The following is a 21,586-nucleotide window of genomic DNA, read 5'->3' on the forward strand; positions in this document are numbered from 1 at the left end:
CTCCGTCCCTCAAGCTTCTGTGAAGCTCCACCTCTGCCCCATGCCCTGTCCCTTTCGCCCCTCCTCCTCCGTCTCTGGCGTTCTACGTGACGTCTGCCTGGGGGGGGGGGGGCGACATGCTCAGAACAGCCTGATCTACGGAGCCTAGCACACCAAGGAGCCACGGTCTGAGGCAGCAAGATTCGAACATTGGAGATGAGAATTATTATATAGGATGAATATGCATGAGATAGATCTGTCTACCAAGGAGGCAGTGAATGCAAATCAATCTCATGAATATTCATTGTGGATATCCTGAAAACCCAACTGGGGACAGGTTTGGGAATCACTATGCTAGAGACAGAGAAATACTGGCTGGGTAGACTGCTGGCAGGAAAATGTATATTCATGTGTCTGAACTGGTCTGGAGGGATGATGAGAAATGTCCTGTTGTGTCTGTTGAAACAAAAGGGTACAGGATACCAATACCTCCATTTATAAACCTCTAGAAAGAGGAAGATGGGTCAGAAATGGACCAGGAGAGGGACAAGGTCAATGAGGCACTGAAAAATATTCATTCTCCAAAGATATTCTCTCCATAACATGAGACATCAATGAGCTTTTTCTGCATGTCTTAATAGAGATCAGAAGCTTGCAGCCAGTTTGCTATGGCTACTGGAGCTCATAATGTCATCTCAAAAGCACTGAAAGGTCAATTGGATCATATGCTTTCCACATTTCTTCCTCTTGCTGATCAGTGATCTGAGTTTGGCAGACCTGTCCTGAGGGAGAGGATTTGTGAACTTGTATCTCACACATATACTGGCTCATGAAAGAATTGGTCAGGAAAGATGCAGAAAGTACAGCATTATGAAATACTTTTAACAGAATCCAGTCTCTGCCAGTGGGGATGGAAGGGAACTCAAAGAATTGATCTTTGAACGTTTGGATCTGAGTGGATCTGCCCAACAGATGCGATTAGGAAGCTGTGGCATCTTGAAGCTGGGAGCCTTCTAGACTTTATACTTCAGTCCGCCTTCTTGTTAACAGAGCACAGAGAGAGGAATCTCCAAAATTCTTACCCATGTCTCCTTTAGGATTTTGTGAACAGGAACCGTTATTTCTTCCTTGGAAGCGGGAGAGGATTGAGGAATTGTAGGATACCAGATATTTAAAAAAAAAAAAAAAAAAAAGTAAGGTGATGGAAACATAAGGGGTTAAGGATGAAAAGGGATAGAAACAGCCACCGCAAACTCAACACTTGATAAAAAAAAATATGACAGTGTAACTTACAACTAATAAATCAATCCAATTAAAGCTAGGTGATATTGCTGTTTGAAATATTCACATTATGAGAAAATAATTTTACCATATATAACATGTTCATCTTCCTGAAGGAAAACAACTACAAAACATTACATACAAAAAAAGTTTATTTTTGTAGCTCCCACTCAACGGTATATGAACTGCCATCTAAAAAAATCTGTCTGTTTATAAAATTATTTTTAAATAAACTTCTATCAGAAATAAATTAACTATCATTTTCTGTGTCATTTGTCAAGCTTTCTGCAAGGTCACTTAATCGAGCATTATTCAAGGCAACAATAAGGTTGTCTGGGGTTGCATTTGGCCCCTCTCGGTCCTGCCAAGCAACGAGCAGCAATTTTGCCCTCATGTGTACATCTTCACTGTCTGACTCAATCTCTCGAATGTCGAAGTCCCTCATCTCCAAGTAAGGGGCCAGAATTTTCCAGTGCTCTCCCAATTTATTTGCAAATGATTCAATCTGCTCCCCAGTCACAGGTTTTTGGTGCTGTACATCTGGGCCTTGATAAAGGGAAACAAAACACTGCTTAAGAAAGGGACAGAAATACCATCCATTAAGGTGATGTGCTTTCACATAAGAATAATAAAGACATGTACATGTATATATTTGAACAGCAGCTGTAGCACACATTTTTAGACAACTTTCCCTCAACAATATCAATTTGAGGCAGTTTACAATAAAATATCTCAAACGCTGCCTAATTATATTTTTATTAGGTTTGTTGAGGCTTTGAATACCATCCATGTTTATTGTTATTTTACAGAAAGATTCAAAAGAACTAAGACCCTTTTTTGAAAGGGACCTTCCCTGCCCAGTATGTTTTTCAAAAATAGGCTGTTGATTGTTTGTCCTTACTTCTTGCACTTACTTGCTGTGTCCTATTATAGGGGTGAGGTTTCTATTTACTTTTGGATACAGCTGTGAAGAGTAGCATGATCTTTTTCACTGGAGTAACAGAAGCTGAAACCTTATCAAATAAGCAGAATACTGTTACTACAGTCTTTTTTGTGTTTAATTATTTTCACAGACCTGAATAACTCAGGAAGCACACAACTGGCTTATGTTCTTTACAGCAAAGTTACTTACCTGTAGCAGATGTTCTCTAAGGACAGCAAGCCAAGTATTCTCACATCTTGGTGATGTCATCCAAAGGAGCCTGAGTGCAGACGCTACTTAGCGTATATAGCTACTAGAAATTTCTAGCAGCATCCTACTGTGCATGCACAGGTGCCCTCCCGCCTGACACGCGAGTGCAGGTTACTCAATAGGATAACATAGCTGAAGGAATACAATGCCTAGGGGAGGTGAGAGGGTATGTGAGAATACTCGGCTTGCTGTCTTCGGAAAACATCTGCTACAGGTGAATAACCGCTTTCTCAGAGGACAAGCAGTCACTATTCTCACATCTGGGTATACTTAGATAGTAGGCTCCTCAAAAACAACAATGCTAGGACAATAGGGACTGGAAACATCAAGATCTTGTAGTTAAGTCAACCTTAAACTATATACAATCTAGTTGTGGGGGTGCAGTCTGGAACAGAATAAAACTGGGCTTAGGAGGGTGGAATTGGATTCTACACACCAAACAAATTCTGCACTACTGCCTGACCAAACTGGCTGTTGTGTTCGGTATTCTGCTCAAGGCAGTAGTAAGATGCGAATGTGTGGACTGAAGATCACGTTGCAGCCTTGCAAATCTCAATGGAGGCTGACCTCAAGTGGGCTACCATTGTAGCCAAGGCTCCGACATTATGAGCCTTGAAATTACTTTCTACAGCATAAGTTTTCAACCCCATCCTTGGGGCACACCCAGCCAGTGATGGTTTTCAGGATATCCTGAAAACCCCAACTGTCTGGGTGTGCCCCGAAGACTGGGTTGAAAAACTGTGCTCTAGAGTCAGCCTAGCCTAGGCATACGTGAGGGAGATACAATCTGCTAGCCAACTGGAAATAGTGCATTTGTTGATAGCTAACCCCATCCTGTTTGGGTCAAAAGAAAAAAAAAAGCTGGGTGGACTGCCTATAGGCTTTAATCCGCTTCATATAGAAAGCTAAGGCTCGCTTGCAGTCTAAGGTATGAAGTATACTTTCACCAGGAAGGACATGCGGCTTTGGTAAAATGTTGGCAGAACAAATGACTGGTTAAGATGGAACTCAGACACCACCTTAGAAAAGAACTTAGGATGTGTGCGAAGAACTACTCTACTGTGATGAAAGTTTGTGTAAGGCAGATCAGGTACTAGGGCCTGAAGCTCACGGACTCTGCGAGCTGAAGTGACCGGCACAAAAAAACACAACTTTCCAGGTCAAATACTTCAGGTGACAAGAGTCAAGTGGCTTAAAAGGAGCTCTCATCAGCTGGGTTAGAATGATGTTGAGATCCCATGATAGATGGAGGTTTGATCAGGGGCTATGACAACATCAAAACTCTCATGACTTCAATAACTAGAGGCTGAACAGAGATGGGCTTACCCTCTACATGAGAATGGTAAGCACTGATTGCACAGAGATGTGCCCTTACAGCATTGACAGGTGTAGGAAGTATTCAAGCAGTTTTTGTGTAGGACAAGATTTAGGGCCTGGCCCTCACACCAGGCAGCAAACCTTCTCCATTTAAAAGAATAAAACTTCTTAGTGGACTCTTTCCTGGAAGCAGGAAAGATTTCAGAGACATCCTAAGGCAAAGTCAAGGACTGAAATTCTATGCTCTGAACATCTGGGCTGTTATGGCTAGGGACTGGACGTTAGGATGCAGAAAAGACCCCTTGTTCTACGTTATGATGGTCAGAAAACACTGCAATCTCCATGGCTCCAACTCCAGAAGGAAAGGGAACCAGATCTGTCTTGGTTAGAATGGAGCAATCAGGATCATTGCTCCCCAATCCTGCCTGAGGTTCAACATAGTCTTCTCTATGAGAGGTATCGGAGGATACAAATTCAGAAGACCTTCCCCCCAGTGAAGGAGAAAGGCATCAGATGCTAGTTTGCCGTGTGATCTAAGCCCAGAGCAGAACTAAGGGACTTTGTTGTAGAGATGAGTAGTGAAAAGATCCACCGACGGGGTGCCCCTCTCTCAGAAGATCCTGCGGGCTATGCCCATATTGAGAGATCACTCGTAAGACTGCATTACCCTGCTCAATCTGTCTGCAAGGCTGTTATCCTTGCCAGCCAGCTATGCTGCTCGAGGTTTCATCCCCTGTAGGAGGACTTACTGCCACATCTGTACCGCCTTCTGACACAAGGGATAAAATCCCATACCCCCTCTCCCCGCTTGTTCACATAATACATTGCAACCTGATTGTAGGTTTGGATGAGAACAGTTTGATTCTGTAGTCAATCTCTGAAAGCTTTTAGAGCACTCAAAACAACCCTGGGTGTGAAGCCCCATCCCAAGTTGGATGCATCCATTGTCAACATCTTCTGAGGAGGTGGAATTTGGAATGGGAGTCCCACGGTCAAATTGGGCCGAATTGTCCACCATAGGAGAGACCAAACAAGCTCTGGAGGAACTTGGATGACATCTGCTAGGTTCCTTGTAGACTGAGACCACTGGGAAGCTAGAAATCTCACAAATGGAGGTGAGTCATGGGAGTGACATGCACTGTGGAGATCATGTGACCTAAACATCTGCCGAACTGCAACCTGCCTAATGCTTCGGACCTGCAAAGCGACTGCTATCAAGGTATCTGCTCTCACCCGGGGCAGGAAGGCCAAGCTTGCATTGTATCTAGCAGGGCTCCTATATATTTCAATCACTGAGTTGGGAGAAAGATGGAACTTGGAGTAGTTTATAACAAACAATAGGAGCACCAGCACTCGAACAGTTCTTTGCATTGACTCTTGTGCTCTTTCCTGTGATGTGCTCTTGACCAGCAAATCGTCCAAGTAGGGAAACACAAACTCCCAGTCTGTGTAGTGATGCTGCAACTACTGCTAGACATTTGGTGAAGATCCTGGAAGCTGACAAGGCCAAAAGGCAGAATGCGATAATGGTAGTGGTGTTTCCCTACTCAAAATCTGAGATACTGCCTGTTACTGGGAAGCACTGAAACGTGGGTATAGGCATCCTTCAAGTCCAGAGAGCAGTCAATCTTGTTCCTGAATTATGGGAAGAAGGGTGCCCAGGGAAATCATTCGGAACTTTTCTTTGACAAGGAATTTGTTCAGATCCCTTAGGTCTAAGGATGGGATACAATCCCCCGCCTTCTTGGGCACAAGGAAGTACCTACAATAGAATCCCTTACCTTCTTCCCTGTGTGGCACAGGTTTGACTGCATTGGCCTACAGAAGGGCAGAGATCTCCTCTACAAGTACCTGCATGTGCTGAGAGCTAATGTAAGATGCTCTCGGTGGGCAATTTGGCAGTTTCTGACGCCAATGAAGTGCGTAATCAAGACAGACTATTTGACGAATCCACTGGTTGGTGATTATAAGGGGCCACCTTTGATGGGCAGCCGTCGAGGTCGATGCTTCTAGTACTGATGTCGATGGACTGGCATTCGAGGAGCCAAAAGGTTTCTCCTGCTGGATCTGAGAGGCACTCTGTGGCCTCAGCTGCATTTGCAAAAAGAGAACAAGAATCAGGCACCAGGTCAGGCCAAATGCACTCGATGCATCAATTGTGTGGGACCGTGGCAGAAATCACCCCATTACATTGGATGCAGGTTTTGAAGCCACTGGGGGGGTCTTCCTAGACATCGAGGAAAGAATCACAGCCAAATTAAATTCCTCAAAAAGGGGCAAGGCTCAAATCGAGGTCGGTGCTCAGGGCTAAAGAGCCATGCAAAAAAAAAAAAAAAAAACTTGAAAAGTAAAAAAAAAGAAACCTAATAAAGGGGAAAGGTACCAAAATAAGATGAAGAAAATGAGAAAAATTAAGGAAAACCCTGCAAGGGAAGGCACTGAAAAAAACAATTGTTAATACATACAGAGAACATGAAGATGTAACCCCTCAGCTCCAAGGATAAAAACAAACTGAGAAACCTCAGGCAGGAAGGCAACCGTGCATGTGCTGTGGGACATTGCTAGAAATTCCTAGGACCTATATACGCTAGGTAGCGTCCGCACCTGGCTCCATCAGATGATGTCTCCCAGATTTGAGACTACCAATGGCTTGCTTGCCCATCAGAGAATTTACTATTATTTGATACTCGTCTCACCCAGATAAGTCTCAAGGTGGGTTACAGTAAAATGTATTTCTATTTCTGGACTTTCAATGTTTGTTTTGGTAATTTTTTTTTTAAATAAACAGTGTTGGCAAACCAATAGCCCACATTAGTCAGCCATCATCATTTGTAGGGGGGAGCAGAAGAGTTCCCGGAGAAGTGAGAGATGGTGCAACTGCAGGTCACTGGCCAAAGACCTTTCATCAGTTTGGGGGAATTCCTCACTCCCACATCTACACTGTGACAGGAGTCTTAGCATCACAGCTACATCAAGAAAATGCAAACTCTCCGGTGTTTGTATCTAAAAAGGAATCACAGTGTTAGGGAGGAGAAGCAGCTTTGCTCCTGGCAGCACACGTCAATGAGATACAGACATGCAATAGCCTTGGGGAGAGAAGCCTGAAAGGGAACATCTGTGGTGAGTGAAAGAGGATTCTGTGCCCAAGGTATTTATCTGGAGGAGTGTGAACAAGGTTGTGTCTTTCTAAGGCGTAAAAGTTAAAAGCAGGTTCTAGATGACCAAGTAGAATGACAGAAAAAAAAAAAACATGCAGAAAAAGAAAGAAAAGACACACAACAGCTTAAAGAGGTGAGCTTGAAAAACTATGTTTTTATGACTTTTAAAACAGTATCAGTGTACTGCATATGCTTTTTTAGCTACTCTGTATATAGAGTGTGCACAGTGCATTTGTTTCTTTTTTGAAACTGCTGAACAGTTCACTGTAACCCTAAACAAGCTTTTCATCCAGCTTACCTGGCATTTCAAAATTTAGTTGCCTGCTGACTGCGTAGCTCTCAGGCTGACCATGCCAATATCTTCAGCAGCAAAAGCTTCTGTGTATCATAAAACACAGGTGGATTGAGCTTTGCTGATGTCAGAATAAGCAGGGATGGGTGGGAGCTACAGTGGCTAGGAGATGAAGAGAGAGGAAGCTTAGAAAAAAAGTTGTGGAAGTTGGCAGGTTTTGTGTTTTGGGACACTGTGGCTGTTAGTGTCACCCTACTCTCTTCTTGCTCTTATTATGCTTCACTTTCTTCACTGTTAAAAAGCCATAAACAAGAATAAAAGAACAAATGCCATTAAGTATGACACAGCAATACAACTCCACTGGTAGCATTTAAGCTTATAATAGTTTTTCCTCTTTTTTTTTCCACTCCCACTTTCTCTCGATCAGTCTTCTCTAGGGGGTGCCAAGGCCCCTTCTTTCCCCAGGAAGAGCCCCAAATGTGTCTAAGGGTGAAATTAAAAAACAAACCAACCAAAAACCAAAATGTTTGCCCAATATTGCTAATATAATCAGATTAAAAAAAAATTGTTCCTTCCTGGGTGCTCTTCAGACAAAATGAAAATGGAACATACAAAATGCTCATATAACCATCCTTAAAACACGATTTTGAAAAGTTCATCCATATGTCTACCTTCAGCAGTAGTTCAATTACACAGGACATCAGAGACACTCCAATAAGTCTTCATTTGACTGCTGGTTAAGAATCACCAGCCAAAACATGTTACTTTAATATACACACATGAATCAGCCAAACAACATCCTCTTACTTTCACTGTTCTCCTTTAACAAAGCATCATTGTCTTCCTCATCATCTTCACCAGTCTTGATCTCTTCAGAAGGAGGCTAAAATTAAGAAAAACTATAGTAGACATGAGGGTCCTCTAGTTAAAAAAACATTTTGTAAAGATTTATTGGACATCAATTGCCAGCAGTAATGAGGATAGTTCATTACATTACACTTTTGGATTAGAAATAGAGAGCCAACATCTAGAAACCTACAGAAGTAGGTAATAAAACCAGGTAAGGACATAATAACCTCAAAAACAAAGATGAAAAGGCTCTATATGCAAAAGGAAAATGTTATGATACAATCAATAAAGCAAATGAAACCCAATTGTGTATATGCTGGATGAGAAAAATCAGTACTGACAGGTTCTGAACACCAGTGGGATGGGCTTAATAAACATGAATAGAATGACGAACAAAGCAGTAAGAACAATTGCACACAGGGATCAAAAACTGCTCTTTTTACAGCTGATATAAGAGAGGAACTTCCAGGATATCAGGAAGTCTCTGAGTTGTAGGAACCGCACTAATAAAATACATTCAGCAGCAGATGATAGCACTACAAGCCATTATATCACTGCTCCCTTTTATTATGTGTGAATTTCTACTGATTCCCTGTCTGCCGCTCTCATTCAGCCAAGCATGGGGCTTCTGCTTTTATCTAGGGTTTCTTTTACAAAGCTGTGCTAGCGATTCCCGTATCGCAAATGAGAGGAAGCCCATAGGAATTGAATGGGCTTCCTCTCATTTGTCGCACCGAGAATTGGCAGCATGGATTTGTAAAAGAGGCCCCTAGTCAGGACAATCTGGTATTTCTACTCCTACCAACTATTTCTTTTGTAACATTAGTGAGCAATTTTAAGAACTACCACTCATGCTTTATGAGTTCTTCAAGTGCTTCTCAAGAATTAAAAAAATACTTTACTTACAGGCAACTCCTTGGCCAACTTGATGACCATACTTTCTAGATATTCTGGCAAACTTCGGAACTGCTGGTTAGTTGGCTGGAAGAAGTGGGGACTTCTGCGTGCTAAAAGTCTCAGTGCTCGCCAGCCATAATTTGAATTATTCACCACCCTGGAAAATGAAGGTTAGTTAGCAAGCAAGCAAGCAAGCATGTGCTGTTCTACACCGAGGAGAGAATATTTGTATGATGGTGCATATACAGACATTATTTTAGACGGATCTGAGGCTAAGGGTGAAAGTTATTAATGTGAGGGTATACACAAGTGCGGGTTATACACAAATTTATTTACAAAATCAGCGCTTTCAATAGGAGAAAAACAATTTTATGCTTTATTGCAATAAATGCAGAGTATACATGGGTGCAGGTTATATACGTAACAATACAGTAATAGCTCAGGTTAACAGTAAAATAACCTGTCCTAATGGTAGCCCATGTTGATAACTTCCCCCTTAAGTTTTAATTAATAAGCTTTGGTTCCTTTGGAACAGTGTTCTATAAAGCAGGACCAAAACTGAAAAAGCTCTTTTTAGACTCAATATATTTTGTTTCTGAAATAGAAGGGGTGTGAATTAAATACATCTTGGGAAGATTATAATATTCTATTAGAGATACCTAACAGGAGTCTGTCTCTCAAATACTGAGGGCCAGTTCTAAGAATCAGGATAAGAAACCTTAAAAATCCCCCTAAAAGCAGTCAGTCAGTGAAGGAGAGCTATTACTCCTATGGCAATGGAAATTTGACCCCATCAAAATCTGTGTGGCAGTATTTTGGGCATTCTGGTCTGTTTAGCCCTTTTTTTTGTTTGTTTTACAGCAATCCCAAATATAAAATACTAAGGGCTAGTGTTTTTAGCGCACGTTAACGCTAGACACACCCATAGGAATATATGGGTGTCTTTAGCGTTAGCGATCGCTGGCTGAAAACACTAGTGCAGCTTAGTAAATAGGGCCCTATAGTCTAGTCTATTACCAAAGCATGAATGATTTGTAGCAAGATTTTCTCTTGATAAATATGGTCAAAGTTTTCATAAGAACATAAGAATAGCCATACTGGGCCACACCAATGGTCTATTTAGTAACATAGTAAATTACAGCAGATAAAGACCTGTACGGTCCATCCAGTCTGCCCAACAAGATAAACTCATTTAACATGGTATGCGATACTTTATACCAGAGTTTGATTTGTCCTTGCCATTCTCAGGGCACAGACCGTAAAAGTCTGCCCAGTACTGTTCTTTTACTAATTTCTGAAGCTAATGTCCAAACCCCTTAAAATTTACACTCCAGCCCATCCATATCTATTCAGTCACGATCAGGGCATAGACCGTAGAAGTCTGCCCAGCACCGGTTTTGCTTCCCAATTACCGGTGTCACCACCTAATCTTCTTGCTTACCATAGACTTGCTTTGTTCACTTCCACTCCTGTCTATTGAACGTCCTGCAGCAAGTCATAGGTTTGTTTGCTTTCCCTCCCCCCTCCTCTGACTCGCCACTACTGACAGAGTATAACATAGAGAGCCAAGCTTTGAAATGTGGGCCAAAACCTAGGACATCTAGAACTTCAATCATAAAGGGCCATTCAACACTTATCAAATGCCTTTACGGCGTCAATAGAAAACTACTAAATAGTTGGCAATAGACCAAGATGGCTGCTTCAGTGTGAGGATGTGTGTGACCTCTCTCTGCATTTTGCCATTTACCTTCTACCAGGCCAAAGCGCTGCAGGAAGCCCTCGACTCAGCCTGCCCGATGAGTGTTTTTCCCTCAATTATGCCAGGTACAGATCACGACATTCGCTTGTGCTGCTCAGGGCGAACTGGCTGCTTGTGGCAGGGAGAACCTAAACTTTGGAAGTGAAGTTACACTTAGCCCTGCATGTCCCATTACTCCCCTGCCTCCCAGGTCAGAACCCCAGCCAGGTCTTGCTGGGACGTTGCAAGTTATGTTGCCGCTGGTAGAGGCGAGCGGGTCGAGAGTGAGGTTTCTTCTGGAGTGATGCCATCATTGCCAGTGTCTTTGGATACTGTGCCGGTTCAGTAGAAGCTGGAAGGACAGGCCATGTCTGCACGCAGTCTGCAGCGATTCCTAGGCAGGGGGAGGAGTAGGGAAACACGCTCCGCATGTTTCCCTACTCCTCCCCCTGCTTGGGTTGCTGTTTGCTGCTGGCTGGTTCGCCGTTTGCCTGGGTCGCTGTTTCTTGCTTGCTGGGTTGCGGTTTGTTGCTGGGCGTCGAGCTGGAGGCGCAGCCAATCAGTGGCACTTCAGGAATGACGTCACTTTTATCTACTCCACTTTTCCTGAGCATAATTTTCCACCTAATTAACGAGAGCTTGCATATTTGCATACATTTGCTTAAGAGTAAAAATTATGTTGGTGCAGTGTGGATTTACAGCAGGCTTTGGTCTGAAAGCAGAATGCAATACAACCGTGGAAAAGTACTGCCTTCACCCATCCCTGGTGACACTAAAACATTGCAAAGATCCCTTCCCAAAGCTCTAACCTGGCCCTAGAACATTTTAGGCCCATGTCTGAGCTGAAGTGAGGTTTGACCCATTGGGCTACTAAGGATCGGAGGAGACTTCCATTTCGGCCAGTAGGACTTCAATTTTCATCTGCTGTGCAAAAGGGACATTATTTTTTTCTCTTTCACCTCTTGGGAAAATAAAACAAAAACCTACAGTTCTTGAGCTGTAGTTATTTTCTTTGAAACAGGCCTGCAAATAAAGTCTGTGTACAGAGCTGGCACGCTGACCTGTTTGCTGTCTTTGCTGGAAACAGCTTCTGAATCTATTTATACTAGTGCTTCTCAAATATTTATAACATGACTCCATTTTAATAAGGAAAATTGATATGATCTGTAATGATGATAACAACAAAACAGACCTCTACTCCATTTCTACCCCTTCACTTCATCAAAAGCAGAAAGGCAGCAACAGCAATGGTGGCAACAATGGCAGTAGTCGAGGAAGTGACGTCAGCCCTAGAGATGGCAGCTTGATTTCAGAGCTCTGCTGTCTCCGGAGCAAAATAGGAGCTTCCCCTGCGTTTAATTAAGAAATTCACTCACCCAAACGGCGGAGAAATCATCGGAACGATGGCAGCGAGGAAAAAGTTGGCGAAGTATAAATTCGGGGCTGATACGCCCAATACGAGTAAAGGATCGAACCTCCGGACACGCGGTGCAAAGATGGCCGCCGAGGAGAGCGAATCCGACCCAGATCCCGAAGAGCAAATGGACAGCGAAACGGAGCTGAGCAAACGGGACTTCGTACGTTGGTTCAAAGATCTTAAAACTGAATTGGTGGCGACTCGGCGAAGTATTCAAACCGCTGTAACGGAGTTGCACGAAGAAATAAAAGAGATTGGTAATCGAGTGGCGGAGAATGAGGAAAAAACGGAGGCAGCAATGGCGGAAGTGAAAGAACTTCGGGGAGTTCTTAAAGCTGAAAAACAAGTAAGAGCAGACTTGGAAATAGTGCTGGAGGATCTGGAAAATCGCACAAGACGGTGCAATTTGAGATTTAGGGGTATCCCCGAGGAAGACCAGTATAAAGATCCAGAAAAGGTAGTGAAGGAAATTTGCTTCTTTTTACTACAGCAAGACTCTAACGGGCAGCAAGAAATGGAGCCCATAGAATTGGAAAGAGCCCACAGAAGCTTAGGGCCACCAAGAGGGGGAATGCCCAGAGACATAGTGGCATGCTTCCATAAATATACTGTTAAAGAGAGAATATGGAGAAAAGCAAGAGAAATGGGGGAAGTAAACTGGCGGTCAGTTAAAGTTAAAATCTTCCAAGATCTAGCAAGGAAAACGTTGCAGAAAAGAAGAGACTTTAAAGACATTACTGCTTATCTGCAAAAGGCAGGACTGCGATACCGTTGGTTATTTCCATTTGGATTACAGATTACAGTGGGAAATAATACCAAGCGTCTACACACACATCAAGGAGCGTGGAAACTATTGAGAGAGATGGGATGTACAGATGTACCCAGAGATGAAGAGGTGAACAGGCCATCTACTAACAATTCGAGGAGGATGGAGCAGAATGGCTGGCAGAAGGCTGGGGAAAAGAAAAAGCGTACACCCCCAAGGGAGGACAGAGAGGAAGATCAGTCAGTAGCAGTTACCTGAATGAGAGCTATACAACTTCTGGATTTGAATTATTCATGTTTTGATTGAAGTTGGTGAGAGACATGGGGAAAGGAATGTTATATGTAGATGTTAAAGTGGAAGAGAACAAATGTTAATGATTAGGTTGGAAACGCAGGGGGTTAAGATTCTATGGATAAACATTGTAATGGTCAGGCTCTGGGGAAGGCTAGCTTCCTAAAGGGTAAGACTGGCACGAGACACAGTTTGCCAGTTACAAGGGGGTACTAGGGGGGGGAGGGGGGGAGGGGGGTTGGGGTTGGGGAAGGGGGGAGTACGAATCGGATCATGGAATGTTAATGGATTAAATAACCCGGGTAAGAGAAGTATTATATTTAGGGAACTGCGGAAACTGAATTGGGATATAGTAATGTTGCAAGAGACACACATTAAACAATGTGATGAATCCCTAATCATGAACAAAGGTTTGGGAAAGGGGTACGCTCTAGCAGACTCCAGGGGAAATAAGACGGGAGGGTTGGTGATTTATGTGAAAGACCACTTGAAGTTTAACAAAGAAGCAGTCTATAAAGATAGAGAGGGAAGATGCTTAGCAATTAAAGGGAATTTGAATGGTCGAAATGTTACACTTATTAATGTATATGCTCCTAATGTGGGGCAGGGAAAATACTTTGAAGCGCTTCGGGAAGAATTGCTCCCTTTTGTGAGGGGGGGGAGTGCTGATGGGGGGGGGACTTTAATCATTCAGTGGGAACACTCCACACGGCAGAGAGGAGGGGGCGGATATAACGGGCGACAATTCCACAGATTGATGAGAGAATTGGATTTGATTGATATATGGAGACTGAAACATCCGGGCAGACGACAATTCACGCACTATGCACATGTACAGGGAACATATGCGAGAATTGATGCTATTTGGGGGAGCAGGAATGAGTGGGGGGAAGTGCGAGAAGCCTCTGATCATGCTCCGGTATGGGTGAAGCTAGATGGGTTAGGGGAGCAGAAGGGAAGTCAAATTTGGAGATTAAATGAATCCCTCTTGGACAAGGTCGAAGACTGTCAAGAAATAAGATCCACTATTAAAGAATATCTAGAACTAAACGATACAGGGGAAGTGTCAGAGGGGATACTCTGGGATGCACTTAAAGCGGTGGTGAGGGGGGTGCTTATACGTAAAGGAACATACCTGAAAAAGAAGAGGGCAGCTCATGAGATGGAAGTAAGGCATAACTTGGCAAGATTAGAAGCACTACACCAGAGGGAGGGTAAACCCCAGCAGCTTCTGGAGCTTAAAAAGTGGAGGGGAGAGCTGCAAAAAATTCAGCTGAGAGCAATGGAGTTCCAGAGACAGATATTACAACAGAAATTCTTTGAATTTAGCAATAAAGCGGGTGCAATGCTAGCCAGAGGGCTAAGGGATAGAAGGGTTAGAAACACGGTTACTAAAATAAAAGGGCCAAAAGACTCAATGCTTCACCAGGATGGGGAAATTAGAGAGCAATTTGTAAAATTCTATAAGACATTATATAGCAAGGAATCTAAAGCCTCCAAAGGGGAAATTAGAGAATATCTACAGAATCTGGGACTGCGGAGGGTAACGGCCCAACAGAGGGAGAAAATTGAAGCTACGGTGACCTTAGAGGAAGTAGTAAAAGTTATCAAAGGGCTGAAAGGGGGGAAATCCCCTGGGACGGATGGGTTCACGGCCAAATATTATAAGCTCTTTCATCAAGAGCTAGGGCCACTACTGGTAAGATTGGGCAATGCTTGTTTTGTAGAAAAGGGTTTACCGCCAAGCATGCATGAAGCCGGAATATCGGTGCTCCTAAAATCTGGGAGAGATCCAACATTATGTGGCTCCTACCGCCCGATATCCTTGCTGAATGTAGACGTAAAAATTTTGGCCAAGCTTATGGCAGATCGATCGAGTGAGATTTTGCCTTCTCTTATTCATGAAGATCAATCTGGCTTTATACGTCAAAGACAAGTGGCAAATAACATTAGACGAACTCTTAATTTGATTTGGGGAGCGCAGACAAGGGGGGATTCCATGACACTTCTCACAATAGATGCGGAAAAGGCATTCGATAGAGTGGAATGGGATTACCTATGGGAAGTAATGTTAGAAATGGGGCTGGGAAGACCTTTTGTGGGGTGGGTGAAAGGGCTATATGAGCAGCCAGTAGCAAGAATTAAGGTCAACGGGGGATGGTCAGACATATTTAGTATACAAAGAGGAACTAGACAGGGGTGCCCCCTCTCCCCTTTATTGTTTGCTATTTCTATTGAGCCTTTAGCTCAACAAATTCGGGAGCTTAAAGACGTGAAAGGAGTTCGGATGGGAGGGCAAGAACACAAGTTAGCCCTATTTGCAGATGATCTATTATTCTATATAGGTTCCCCAGGGAATACCCTACCAGTGCTTATTAGAGAATTAAACATGTTTGGAAGAATGTCCGGGTTTAAAGTAAACTTTGACAAATCGGAACTCATGGGGATAATAGCAACAGAGCAGGAGGTGGAACAAATGAAAAGATTCGGGTTCCGTTGGACCGACAGAAGTTTTCGGTACCTAGGTATACATATTCCAAGTGATCTTAATACACTGTATCAGTTAAATTATGTACCACTAATAGCGGCAATCAGGAGAGATTTAATCCACTGGAAAAAAGGATGGTTGTCGTGGTGGGGCCGCATAGCGGCGGTAAAAATGAATATATTACCAAGGTTGCTCTTCCTCTTTCAGACTCTACCAATTGCTGTCCCTAGGAGAGAGTTACAGAAAATACAAGCAGAGGTGGGGGAGTTCGTATGGGGAGGACACCCAGCTCGACTATCAAAGAAAATAATGTGGAAGACGGTAGAACAGGGAGGAAGAGGCATGCCAAATATTAGCTGGTATTATTGGGCGGCACAACTCAGGCAAATTGGGGCTTGGAGTAGTGTGGACTTGTCGCCCGTAACGAGATTTGAGCAGATCTTTGTCCAGGAGGGAAATTTGGATGCATTGCTGTGGGGTTCGGCCCCGGATAACATGTATAGATCTTTGACCTTAAATCCATTTATTTCCCACTTACTTACAATATGGGGGAAACTTAAAAAGAACATGAGGGGTACTCAGACCCGCTCCACTTATGCCTGGATAACTCAAGAACCAGGGTTCCCTGGTGGGCGGGAGAATAATACATTTGCAAGGTGGTTTGATAAGGGGCTGATAAGATTTCGAGAACTCATGGAGGAGGGGAATCTTAAGAGCTTTGAACAGTTACAACAAGAATACAATCTTCCACAGACTGACCTATATGCATACTTACAAGTAAAGAATTACATGAGCAAGGAAAGTGGTTTAAAGATAAAGGGTTGGAGGGCGAGAAGTTTGAAAATTTATGGGGAAGAATAGGAGAGGGTGGGAAAGGAATCACAAAGCTATATGAACATATAAGGGGCTCTGAGATGGTAAAGCTTCCTTATATGAAGGCTTGGGAACAAGATCTTAAAATGGAAATTAATGAGGGACAATGGAGGAATATTTGCAAAGAGATGAAAAAGGCATCAGTGTGTGTCCTAATTAAAGAAAATGCCTATAAGGTCTTGAGTCGCTGGTATTTTACTCCAGACCGAATAAAAGCTATGTATCCTAATGCCTCGGATACCTGTTGGAGGTGTGAGGAGGGGAAAGGAACATATTTTCATATCTGGTGGGAATGCCCGAAGATACAGATATACTGGGAGGTAGTTACTGGTTATATATCACTAGCGGTAGGATTTCAATATTCTTGCGAACCCCAATGGTGTTTACTAGGAGTGGGAAAAAAGGGAAGGAAGAAATGGCAAAATAGAATTACACGAATGGGCCTGGCGGCAGCAAAAACAACCATTGCATTGAAATGGAAGCAGAAGCTGGGCCCTACAGGGCAAGATTGGAAGGGTAAACTTCAGTTAATGATGGGGTTGGAAAAATTAACGGATAGACGTAGGGGACACTATAACCCGAATGCAGAAGAGTGGCTTCACTTAGCTGAAATATGGAAAGATGATTAAAGGAGCAATAAACTAGGGGTACAAGATGAGGACGGGGAAGGGAGGGGGGGGAGGGAGAGTTGGGAAGCGGGAGGGAGGGGGATTGGGAGCTCAGGGGGGGTGGGAGGGGGGAAGGGGGAAAAAAAAAAAAAAAAAAAAACTTGATTGTGAAATTGCTGAATGTTGCTATTTTTGAAAATTTTTAAGGAGTATTTGACTCCAGATGTTGTTCTTTTGATGTGTTAATAAAAACTTTTATAAATAAAAAAAAAAAAAAAAAAAACAATGGCAGTAGTCAGCGTAGGGCCTAAGTGTGCAATCAAAGCCCCCTGTACGAACAGGAAGTCTATCCTAATCCAAGAGCAACCAGGGCCTGTGAATGAATGTTTACTGGCTCACGGGCCCCATACTGACTGGCACTATTAGGCACAAGTCACAATGGAAGCCCAGAGAGAGGCGGAAGTTTGCACTATTTCTGTGATTCTATCCGTTGATGATGTGACCCCCATTTGGGATCCTAGCTTACAGTCTGGAACCACTGATTTATACATAAATAACTACATTGTCTCATTGCTAATGTACCTTTTGTACTGTACCTTTAAGAAAACAGAGATGATACAATTATTTTTAAATACAGTGTTACAGGTAGCCTGTGCTGGCAGTTACTGCAGATACAGTATTTGACAGTCTATATTTTTGCATATTTCTGATTTTTCTGTGCATCATTTTGAAATTTCTGGCACATAATTCCCCGAGGTATAGTTGAGTATGTTTCAACATTTTTTATTGATGTGAGCATAGAAATTTATACAACACTTGCCTCCATTCTCCTAATACAATGTCTGATCCCGCTTGGTATAGTTGAGTATATATATTGAACAGTAGGGCAAATAGATCAGAGCCCTACAGCATCCCATATTTAGGCTCCTGAGATTCCTAAGTATCTCAACACAACACACTTCACACACTATACTGACACACTTCACAACTATACTGCAAAAAACGCACAGATCAGTCTTGTATACGGCAGACAATCAGATGCTCCATGATACGGCCCATTGCTATGAAAGTCACTGACAGGATCCAGCAATACCATTAAACCATTGAAGCCCCTTAGCTTCTGTTAAAAGCATGTTAGTGTCACTCTTTAAAGCATCTTGGTTGCTACTGTATTCTTTCCAAGTTACATATAGAGAATGAAAATCCCACATGCATACTCACTTGTATTCACTTTCGACCATGTTTTCAGGAACAGCCTGTTCAATGGCTTCTTCAAAGAACTCCTCCAGGGTGGGAATATATTCCCTATAAAATAAAAGGTTTTTATATTCTATATATAAATGCTTCTGGTGCAGCCTCTACATTAGCATGGGCACCAAGAGTTTGAAAGGTGGGATTTAATTGTGTGATTTCTGTTTAAAAACCACACACTAATAAGCAGCCATTCCATACTGGAATCTCAAGGTCTGAACACATCACTCCAACATTAAAAAAATTACACTGGTTTCCTGTAACATACAGAGTTCAATTCAAGACTCTTGTATTGACTCATCAATGTATATTTGGGGCTGTTCCAGCCTACTTTTGACATACAATGCAATTATATAAACCAAAACGAGCACCGAGATCTGAAATGTCTTATCAGCTCTGTTTACCTTCCACAAAGTCATATAACTACGTGGAGACAAAACTACAGGCCTTCTTTATTGCTGCCCCATCCTTATGGAATGCTCTACCTGGATACCTAAGTTCATGTGAAGATATTCAACAATTCAAGTGGTTGCTAAAAATGCATCTATTTGTACAAGCCTTTTTGACTACATGAGGACTTATCTGTTTTGACTTTTTTTTTCTTTGTGATTACACCCATTCCATTGATCATGTTTCATCATCATATGCTTAGCGATTGTTATGTGTCTAGGACCATGTATGTGACTATTGTTTAAGACTATGTATGTGACTATTGTTACCCGCCTTGGACAAAGGCGGGATATAAATGTAGTAAATAAATAAAAATTATAAAGCACAGGTTTCCAAATACCAATAAAATACAATGTAAAATCTTATATCTATATAAAGCAGAAGTGTGTGTTTGTTTGTCTGTGCCTGAACTCCTCAGGCCCCAGAAAAACTACGGCCATCAAATTCGGCATGCAGACTCTACCTGTCGTTGCCGAGGTTACTGTGTACCTTGAAGAGATTCAGTTCACGGGGGCAATCAGGGGAAGGGGAGAAATACCTCCCATCCATTAAATTAACAGGATGCAGGTTGGAAAGTTCTTTCTTGCTACTGGGATCAGGCTGGGAAGTGTATGTATGTGTGTGCATGATTTCACTACCCCCTCCCAAGCCCATAAGATGAGACAGACTACTAAGTGACAAATTGAGGGGTTGGGAGACTGTGACAGAGACTGCTTGGGTCAGGGTGAGGGCTCAGAGACTGGCAAGGAGAAACACAGACAGCAGCCGTGGAGTTGTCCCTCTCTTTCTCTAATTCCCTCTTCCCTAACAATTTCAGTACGGGGGGGGGGGGGGGGGGGGGGGGGGAGTCAGAGACAGCTGGGAACAGGGTAGAGAGAAATTATTGGGGTCAGGCTAGGAAGTATGTATGTGAATTCAAAACGCTCCTCGAAAAGGGCAGGAAACTGAATTTCAATATGCCCTTGAAAAGAAGGCTGTGTTTTGACAAGAAAACAGTGAAAGCCAAATGGCAGGCACTCTCTAGATTGAAAGAAACAACTAATCAAGAAAATCAACCTAAACAAATTGATCAGAAAAGAAAAGTTAGTGCTAGGTAGGGATCCAGTCTCCACATTTTCTGATTTATGCAAGTATTAAACTCAATGTCACCCTTTCTCACCCCCCCCACTTACCCATTCTAATATAGCACTCAGCAAAATACCCCACTCACCTGTTCTCACACACTCCTCAGCAAAACAACCCCAATCACATACCCCAGAATAGCACACCCCCACACACACCTCAGTACTACACCCCCACTGACACTCACCCGTTCTCATACACCCCAGAGTAGAACACCTCCACATACACTCACCCATCAGCATACTAATACAGCATTATTACATACAAATAAACCTTGCTTTTCTAAATTACAAAGTACTAACCTATTGCTGAGCAATGCCAGCAGGGACAGCTAGTACTGCTATAACTCAAAATACTGGTTCAACGCGGTTAACAATAAAAAGAAAACCAATACATAATTAGGAATTGAACAATAAAAACATTTTTATGTAATTGATTGAAATGTAAGTCTTAGTGGTTGTAAATAAGACATTTTTGAAAAAAGAAGTTATTTTACCGTATTTCTTATTAGTCGCCAATATTCCCATAAAGGGTTCAATGCGACTTACATCAAGAAACGAAGTACAATTTTCAGAATTACATAGTAAAATACAACAAAAAGAGAAGGAACTTAAATATCATCTGATAAACTAATTACTGGCAATCAATTATTGTAAGTCTAAATCGCATGTAATTTGTTTCCAGTCTTATTTCTAATGGAAGAGACTTCCAATCTAAAGCTGCTATTTGTCAGGGTTATAGTGTTACTTTTTAAGACTCAACTCTTTACCGAGGGGAAATACATAGATCAGGAGGTTGTCAACCCAGTCCTCGGTACCAAGGAGGTTTAAAATGATAGGAGACTGCATGATGTCAAAATGTTGAAGCCGTCTTCCCTGCATAGCTGCTCTACTGGTGTACCCTAAACAAACTATCAGTTGCATCCTTAAATCTTCCCTCGCCTGTGCTCACAGTTTTTAGCTTGATTATGTCTGCATATTTTTATTTAATCTCAGTTATAGAAACATTCCAGCTTGTGCAGCATACGAATGTACAGAGAAGAACCATCAGAACAGAATTAACTTTTATTGGTCAGGGTAGTAATTTGTCATAAACCATAATCAGTGTGTCATTTGGAGGGGTTGGTTATAGGGACACCCCAGTAGGCGTTGTATTGGTGCTGAGATTTTTTTTCACCTAAGGGCCACCAAAGAAGACATCATGTTATGAGAATCAAGTGCTCAACATTCAGAGTTTTCATTTTTAAGTACAAAGGATTTTTAAAAACTTTAATTAGGTTGAAAGCAGGGAACATTTAAAACCTTCTTTTTCCTGTACGTAGAGCAAAAGAGAAAGATGTTGTGTGAACTTGCTGCTTTTGTTTTGTGGAATGCAGTGGTATATTATAAAAATGCACTTGATTTTGATTTTTTTTAAAACTATTATTTAGAGAGGTATTGAATAATGAAGGAAGAGCTACATTCATGTAGAAGTCCAGAGTCAGTTTAAATGTACCAGATCTGTTGTATATATTTATTTCTTCTTAACGTCTGTTTGGATGTAAGTGCAAGCAGTACACTATTAGATGCCAAGTTCATACAAAGTTATTTTCAGTGGAAAATAAACCTGTTGGCTGCC

General features: G+C 42.3%; 1 protein-coding gene across 1 annotated transcript in view; it reads right to left on the reverse strand.

Moving 5' to 3' along the window:
- Positions 1-351: 351 nt before the first annotated feature.
- The window catches only part of THOC1 (THO complex 1), a 131,635-nt gene continuing 110,400 nt past the window's right edge, over positions 352-21,586 (reverse strand). The window contains exons 18-21 of the mRNA XM_030212935.1: positions 18,368-18,451; positions 8,975-9,122; positions 8,027-8,102; positions 352-1,806 (exon numbers count right to left, since the gene is read on the reverse strand). Of these exons, the coding sequence (XP_030068795.1) occupies positions 1,511-1,806; positions 8,027-8,102; positions 8,975-9,122; positions 18,368-18,451 (604 nt within the window). The 3' untranslated portion in view covers positions 352-1,510. The remainder of the gene's footprint in view (positions 1,807-8,026; positions 8,103-8,974; positions 9,123-18,367; positions 18,452-21,586) is intronic.

This window comes from Microcaecilia unicolor, chromosome 1, assembly GCF_901765095.1.
Source record: "Microcaecilia unicolor chromosome 1, aMicUni1.1, whole genome shotgun sequence".
Lineage (NCBI taxonomy): Eukaryota > Metazoa > Chordata > Amphibia > Gymnophiona > Siphonopidae > Microcaecilia > Microcaecilia unicolor.